The sequence below is a fragment of the Solanum lycopersicum genome, chromosome 5 (assembly GCF_036512215.1).
Source record: "Solanum lycopersicum chromosome 5, SLM_r2.1".
Lineage (NCBI taxonomy): Eukaryota > Viridiplantae > Streptophyta > Magnoliopsida > Solanales > Solanaceae > Solanum > Solanum lycopersicum.
Genome location: NC_090804.1, coordinates 9,548,297 through 9,557,135, shown reverse-complemented (window position 1 = coordinate 9,557,135; position 8,839 = coordinate 9,548,297). Strand labels below are relative to the sequence as shown.

The following is an 8,839-nucleotide window of genomic DNA, read 5'->3' as shown; positions in this document are numbered from 1 at the left end:
AACACTTGGATGCATAAATACACCCTTGATCACCAATCACCTGTTGTAACGTACTAGTTATCGTGTTAAGAATTTACTTTTGAACTGCAATAATTGAATTTATTACTTTTGTTTTAAGAAGACATGGGGTGTGTTTCGTATTAATAAAAATGTTTTCATACAGAATGTTTTCCTAGAAAATAATTTTTTTTGGAAAATATCTGGATTTCTAGCTTATTTTCTCATTTTTGGTTGGTGAGAAAAAACATTTTTTATAAAATATTCTTTAATCTTTTGTTGATGAATGAAAAATATTTTTCAAAAAATATTTTTTATTTTTGGCCTGAGGCTCTTTAGGAGAAATATTTTTATTTTTTTTAATTTTTAATTTTAACTATTTTCAAAATTATTTTTTAAAAAATAAAATGGGATGAGGGTGGCCTGAGCGGGGGGTGCAACGGGTAGGGGCGGGAGGTGGCATTAAAAATGAATTAAAAAAAAATTGAAATATTTTTCAGAAATATTTTTTTTCATTTTTAACAAGGTGGGGTGGTCGGGGTGGGTGTATGAGATGTTGACGTAAAAAATTATTTTTAAAAAACATATATTTTCAAAAAAAATTGATTTTCTTTTGAGGGGGTGGCCTGGGTGTAGGCAGCTGGGGTGACTCGGGGTAGGGGTGTGGGTGGCCTAAAAATAATATTTAACGGGAATGTTTAAATTGATTTATGTAAAACAAAAGTTAGGGCTGAATTTTCTACACGTTAGTAGTAGAATATTTGTTCACTTTTTCAGCCTTTTTAAAAGTTATCATTCATTCACCAATAATTATTTATTTATTAGAAATTTCAATATATCAAGTTGATGATCATTTGATTCCCTAAAAATATAAAATAGTAACACTTCCCAGAAGCAAAAGGATAAATTATAAAATTAAATTAAAGATGATTGATTAAAGGATAAATGATAAGATGTTATAATTATCACTTTTCTTGACATTATTAATGTTTGTTACTACGTTATCTTATGCTTCCTCCGTCTACTTTTATTTGTGATGTTGCGTTTTTCGAAAGTCAATTTGACTAATTTTTAAAGTTAAATTAGATTACATCAATTTAACATTTTCTTTAAAAAATTAGATACTCAAAAACTATACGAAAAATACTATACATTGCAATTTTTTGCATATCAATATGATGAAAAATACATCGTAAGATGTTGGTCAAAATTTTTATAATTTTACTCTAAAAAAGGAACCATGAAAACTAAAAATGGACGGAGGTAGTATGTAAGATAATATAGTGTTTAAGTGTTAAAGACATACAAGTTTTAGATATCAATATATAAATTCCATGATATTATATTTCCCTGTGAGGCCTGAAAATTTTTACGAGTTTTTCTATAAAGTTTATATTTATGATATAATATGATATCACTAAGATTTCTTATTAAAAAATTATTTATTAGTTATAAATACTAAGAAATAAGATTTGTTTATCGATATTGCTACTCTCTCTCCTTCATTTCTTGATCTAATCGCTTCTCCAAAACCCCATTTATTAGTTATATACAATAAAACCTTTATAAATTAATACTCGGTGAATTAATAATCACTCTAAAATAATATTTTCCTTCGATCCCGACTTGGGTCAGTGGAAAAAATCATCAATTTCGATAAGATAATAAGATAATATATTTTTAGAAGATCCCTATATAAATATAAAAATATATCGTCCCATTAAAATCATAAATTAATAATTCTAAAAGTACTATTATATCGAAAACAATTTAGTGAAATATGATTCTATTGTATTCTGTTTTTTCTTAAAATTTAAATCTAGTTGAAGCTCATCTCTAATTTTTCTTATTGCATCCAATAGCTCCGGTATTGTCTTTTCGAACTACACCATAGAATTTGAAGAGTTGTAAATTCGATAGTCGATAAACGTTTCCTTATGCGTGGTTCGACGGATATAGTATCATATCCAACTTCATCATCAACATTGTTTTTTCGATGTTATTCACAATTTCTTCTAACCTCTGGAACTCTGAACATGTATCACTTTCATCCGAATAATTCAACAGGTTATTGACATCCATTTTACTGTAGTAACATGGATTATTCGTCAATAACCTCAAGTTCATCAATGATGTTTTCACAAGTAAGTTCATTTAAATTCTTTGAGATTGCATTTCCCCGGACAAATTGCACAGTATCGAAAACAACTTGCTATTATCTTTTATATATTTGTTGTCCGAACATGAATTGCAAAATTGATAGCATTCAAAACATTAATCTTTCCTGGATTAATTTGTCCACTTCATAATCTTCTAATATCCTACGATAATATTTGTTCGATAATACATATTAAAAACTCTTATTATCCCAACATGACAACGTTGAAATTAGTAAGATACGATAATTTTTATATATTTATTGTACTTTATGTATATTTTAAAAAAAATGTGAAATCAATAAATATGATATATAAATTAGTAAGATACAATAATTATGATGTATTCTAAACTAACCTTCATTAAATTTTAAAGTGTTCTTTAAGTTGGTAAATATTAGTTTATCGATTAAATAATATTTTTATAAAATAATAAAATTTCATTATATAGGTTTTAGTGTATAATGGAGTAAAAAGATTTAAAATAAGAAAAAGGGTTTGTAGATTGAAGAGCGGCGCACAAATCGAGGATAGGAAGGGCCCAACTTTCAAGACAAGAAGTTGTTTGTAAAACCCGTCATTGACTTTCTTTCTACTATTTGCTTGTTACAAAGTCATTTTTGTGCATCTATAGTTTGGTGTACCTACCATTACCAAACCCAAATTCCCATTACAACAAGTGTTGTAGGGGAAGAAGAAGAAGAAGAAGGCAAAGCATCAACCATGGCTGCTTCATTAGAAGATGTTCCTTCAGAAAGCCTAATGTCTGAAGTTCTCCGCCGTCTCAGATGTTCTTCTAAGCCTGACAAACGTCTCATTCTCATAGGTAATTACTTCTTCAATTCTATTTTGAAATACTCTATTTGCTTTACTCGATCAGCTTCGCCTCTTTCAGTATAACATATAGATATTTTGGTGGAATTGGACTAGTTACTATGATTTTTAATTTGACTTAAAATATTACATTAGTCATAGTTGAAAAAAATAAAATAAAAAGTTTGATTGAGAAAATACTGCATTAAAGTTAAAAGTTAAAATTTGAAGGTGTGAAAGTTTGCATAGAAATTGAAAAGTGTTGGGCCTTTTGGGATGTACTGAAATGGAAACAATTTCGGTTTAGTTGGAACGAGTATTTAGTATTGAAATGTAATTGGCATGAATAGAGTATGAGGGATACAAAATCTAAGGATTCAACCTAATTTGTGATTATACTTGCTTGATGGGGACTGTAAACTGTATCTTATTGAATGTGCCAGAGTATTTTAGCTGGATGAATTTGGTAATGCAGTTGTACAAATGAATAAAGCTACATCTTTTAAAATACATTTGGCTAAAGACTGTAGAGCATGGAGAAAGCTTTTCCATTTTGAGTTTCGTGTTTTCACACCACCTACCCCAACTAGTTTAGAAAGTTTAGAATTGAGGCATTGGTGTTTTATGCGTCAAACACTACTTTGTACTGAGCAAAGAATAGATCAGATTATTGTGATGAACCAAAGCAAAACGAGGAGTTATTGTGTCATGGGTGATTCAGAAAAGTGTGCGCTTCTAACAATATGTGCAAAGTGATTTAAATGAGAATCCGTTGGTTCTTTGAATCTCAACTTTGAATTGTTATCGTATATTGGAGGTTTAAACTAGTTTTTTTAATTTTGCAATTTGATTGTTATAGTACTAAAAATCATATATGTTTGGTATTATTTTTATTTTTTGTGAATTGTGTGCTTCATTTCTCACCTGAAGTCCTGAACTCCATGGACCTTGTTGTTTCTATGCACTTTTTGCTGTTCAAAATACTGATATTTACAGCTTGCTTTTGATATCCAAATGGGCAGCAGAAACTTGTTTTTGTTGAAAAATTAGCTATTTGGGCAGCAGAAACTTGTTTTTGTTGAAAAGTTAGCTTCAATCCGTTTAAAGCAACTATTTTTGTTAATTTTGTGCTTTTATTAACACAAATGGGAAGTTCTATAAATGCAGCTGCTGTATTAAAATGCAAGATCAAGAACAAGTGTTGTTTTTTGACTTGTACTTTCACAATCTTGTGCAAAATGTTTCATAATATGTATCTCGTGTAATATTCTCCTTGCAAAGCATTGATGTTGTTGAAAAAGTGTTCACCGGATTCTTTGACATTGCTATGTTGCCATTTTTCTGTTCAAATTTTCGTAATATCTACTTCTTCAGGGAGTTCTACATTGATACTTAATGAAAAAATATTGTTATCAATTGTGGTGATGAAGTGATTTGTAAAGTTCAAAGTTAGTGCTAACAATGTGAAACTAATGGCAGGTCCACCGGGATCTGGAAAAGGTACACAATCTCCTATCATAAAGGATGAATACTGCTTGTGCCATTTGGCCACCGGTGATATGCTCAGAGCTGCTGTTGCTGCTAAAACTCCACTTGGGATTAAGGCAAAGGAAGCTATGAACAATGTAAGTGGCAGTCAGTTTTGGGGATGGGTAACAAACTTCGTAATGTTATTTCAAGTATTTTTCTCTTTTGGTGAATGATGTCCTTTTTGGGTGATTTTTACAGGGTGAACTTGTGTCGGATGACTTAGTTGTTGGTATAATTGATGAAGCAATGAAGAAACCTTCATGTCAAAAAGGCTTCATTCTTGATGGTTTCCCAAGGACAGTGGTTCAAGCAGAAAAGGTTGTCCAACACTATGAAACATTTGCATCGTGACTTCTCATCTTATTAGTGTTCTTACTTTTAATTGTGGCGTGATGCAGCTAGATGAGATGCTTCAGAAGCAGGGGTCCAAGATTGATAAGGTGCTCAATTTTGCAATTGATGATGCAATCTTGGAAGAGCGGATCACAGGCCGGTGGATTCACCCTTCAAGTGGTAGATCTTATCACACCAAATTCCAACCCCCAAAAGTTCCTGGCGTCGATGATGTAAGTTTGCTAAGTTGCCATTAGTTTTACGGAATGCTTTTGTGTGAATGGCAAAGTATGGTTGTCATACCTCTAGTGGCTGTAGTTTCTTTATCGCTTTGCATACATTTGCTGAAAACAAATTATACTTATTGGTAATTAACATTGACCTCTCTATTGTTTCTAAACTGCGGAGAAATTTCCTGGGAGTTCAGGTTCCTAAACCAGAAAGTGGTGGTAATTAAAAACCATTTTCTTTATCCAGTTTCTAAAAATAATATTTGGGGAGTTTAGGTGCGTTATTATGAGTCTCCTGATTTTATTTACTTGCTTAGGACGTTCTTTCTCAAGGCACCTTTAACTTGTTCAATAATTAGCTGAAGGCCGGTAGTTTTTGACCTTTAAAAGTTTTCCAACAAAGTACCTGGTAAGATGGCTTAGTTTTGGCTAAAACTAGTTGTTGGTCTTATGTCTTTCATTTTCAACGAGATCAGTGTTGTAAAAGCCATTGCTGGGTCGTGTAAACTGTAAAGTAATGAAGCAATGCAAAGGGAGGGGTTATGGCTTTCTGGGTGAAGCCATGCGCTTCAGAGAAATGGGTGCTTCAAACATTGACACACATATGTACTTTACATTTATAAAAAAAAATTACGCGCATAGGGGTCGTTTGGTAGGATACATTGGAGGAAATAATGCATGAATTAGCTTTGTATATTACTAACACCTTGTTTAGTACACTTTTTCAACCTATGTATAACTAATAGAAGCATTATACACTCTATTTGGTATTATCCTATGCTTTTCTGTTTGGGTTCTCCAAAAAGGATGTTTCTCCGTGTCGGATCCTTGGAAAATGTACTACTTTTCAAGGATCTGACATGTACCCGTCGATATTTTTTAAGAGTTTGGTCAACAAAAATGCTACGCATAATAACTAATACACGACAAACTATGATATTAGCAATGCAAGAGTTTTTAATGCATGCATTAGAAGGGGTTAAAGACACAATGCCCTCTCAAACCAATTCCACATCCTCTCCACGATATTTGTGGAGGATATTTTTGTAAACACATAGTTTGTTTTAGTAATTATGCAATGCATGTTATTATCAATATACCAAACCAAAAAATGCATAAGAAATGTTCTTAGCATGACAAATGTCAGTATTATTGAGACACCCCTATGCCTACCAAACAACCCCACAAAAGAGAAGCTGTCAATTTTTTGAATCTCAACTCTCAGAAGTTAGAACTAACGTTGGCATAACTATAAATTCAATGCTGAAATTTTGGATATATTTTTATTTACCGTAAATTGTGCGCTTTATGTCAAAGAAGCTTTGTGTAAACTTCTTGCCTTTGTTACAATTATAAGCCTTGTGCTTTTAGAAACATTGCCAACAATTAACCATTTCCCTATCAAGAGCTCGATTTCTCGAAACAAACAAAAAGGAAACAAAAGATGTCAAGATAGTCTCAAGCCTTCAGTTATGTTGCTTGGGCACAGATATGTATGTAATAGACATATTAACGATTAGGAGTACATAAATTCAAATTAACATAGAGCAACTTAGTCAACAGTAAAGGAAAAATAATCATCAAAATCAATTCTGAATCTCAAATTTTAATCAGGGACCCGTCGTTCTTTAGTATTTCCTAAAAAGAAACAGTAGTGTATTTGAATTCATGTTGTAGCTAGAGGGGATCAATGATATTAGTTATTCCAAAATATCATTGAGCGGTTTACTGATGTATCTTTCTACATACAGGTCACTGGAGAGCCTTTAATTCAACGGAAAGATGATACTGCTGAGGTTCTTAAATCAAGGCTAGATGCATTTCACCGTCAAACTGAGCCGGTTCGTATTTACAGTTCATTCTTACTTCCTCTTAGTATTATAACCTGTATGTTTTATACGTTTCCGTAAGGATAATCAGAATTTTAAAATTCGTTTTTAACTGTGAATTATCTAGTTTTTATTTCTAGACGAACAATTAATTCTGATATCCTCGACAGCCGGATAACTTTTATGATTAAGATATATTATTTGGTTTCAAGTTTCGCTGAGTGAGCTTGAAGAGTCTATTGGAACAAAGATGTAGAATTACTTGACTATGAAATTGTGGATTAACAATTGTGGCAGCTACCCCAATAGGAATAGATGCATAAAGTATCTTACGATAACCTATCCATTTGAGTATGAAAAACTTTGTTATACGAGCTCTTATCAACATTTTATGATACGACCTTATATTTGCGTTATGTGTGCAAAAGGAAGTCGAGTTTATTATGACCATTCAAAATTGTTTGATAATGCAGGTAATCAATTATTATTCCACCAAAGGTGTTGTTGCAAGTCTTCATGCTGAGAAACCACCAAAGGAAGTTACTTCTGAGGTTAAACATGTGTTGTCTTCTTGAAAAATATCATCTGTCATAACAAAATTGAGACAATTCTTTTCTTTGTATTATCAAAAAAGAAAAAACATCCTTCTGATTTTTGGTTTTCTTATCTGCGGCATTTTGTGCAAGTCCCTGAGGAAGTATTGTTTTTATGGGGAATTTTTGCTAATAATTTTAGATATAACTCTGCATTGGAACAAATAATCCATGTAAGCCAAATCTTGATTTGGGATTTGAGCATAGTTAATTGATATGTGATTTGAGAATTATGTTTGGTTGTTGCAAAATGTAGATTATGATTCACCTTGATTAATGCTTCAAGAGGATTTATTTCTTTCGAAATTAATTATTTGCTTGATGATATATACATCCTCCTTGATTATGTGTGTTTCTCCTATAAATAATAAAAACTTTTAGAATAATAAAAATAATAAAGAATTCGAAATTTCAGAAATAAAAGGTAATCAACGTGTAATTACACTATGTGATTACTAGCAATTTACAGTCCCTTCTTAAGAATTGGAGAGTGTAATTACCTCATTTTATCACACCAATTACCTACTGATCAAGTGATTACAGAGTCAACCAAACACGCTAGACAGTGTAACTACAACAAATCAAAATACGTGAAAATTATGTGATGAACTTCTCGATTTTAACTACAATATATTTCTTCTAAACAAGACAAGGTGTTTCCTCTTCTCACCTTCTCTCACATGGAGTTATTATTTCTACTAAATATTTAAAAAAACGATTGAACATTTCATACTTAAATTGTGGATAAAATCCATGTTGAAAAATAGACAAAAATTCGGGGAAGAATCAAAAGTGCACTAATATTGCAAACATGAGGGACTATTATCGTTTTATGTGAAAACTCAAGAATAACTTTGGATCCTATTTCAAATATAAGAGACTATTTTGGTCTTTTTCGCCATTTGTATTCAATATTTCCCGAGATCAATTATAATGAGGTCATATATCAACATATTCATTACTCGTTGGTACAAATTTAAAAAGAAAACTATAGAATAAGCATAAAAATCCAAATATATATATATATATATATATATATATATATATATATATATATATATATATATATATATATATATATATGCACGCGCGGACGCGCGCATTCTTATTTGTATCAATTCGTTTTTCTTATAATGTCTTTTTACTTGTCGATCTACTATAATATTGTAGCACCACATAAAAAATATAGAAATAACTAAAAGAAATACTAACAACTTTGTAATTACAATTAATTATAACTTCACTACATATTATCGAATAAGCCACCAAACCAACGTTTAAATTTATATTTTAGCAAATTGAAATTTAAAATTTTAATATTTAATATCTACTTTTTAACTATGAAATTTGAAATTTAA

The 8,839-nt window shown here is 31.0% G+C and overlaps 1 protein-coding gene across 1 annotated transcript; it reads left to right on the top strand.

The window, feature by feature from the left end:
- The first annotated feature begins 2,582 nt into the window (after positions 1-2,582).
- LOC101264422 (adenylate kinase 4) lies at positions 2,583-7,714 on the top strand. Its single transcript, XM_004239148.5, has 6 exons — positions 2,583-2,979; positions 4,446-4,591; positions 4,695-4,814; positions 4,895-5,062; positions 6,811-6,900; positions 7,362-7,714. Exons 1-6 carry the CDS (start codon positions 2,877-2,879, stop codon positions 7,461-7,463), a joined length of 729 nt encoding a protein of 242 aa, XP_004239196.1. The 5' UTR covers positions 2,583-2,876; the 3' UTR covers positions 7,464-7,714.
- Positions 7,715-8,839: the final 1,125 nt, after the last annotated feature.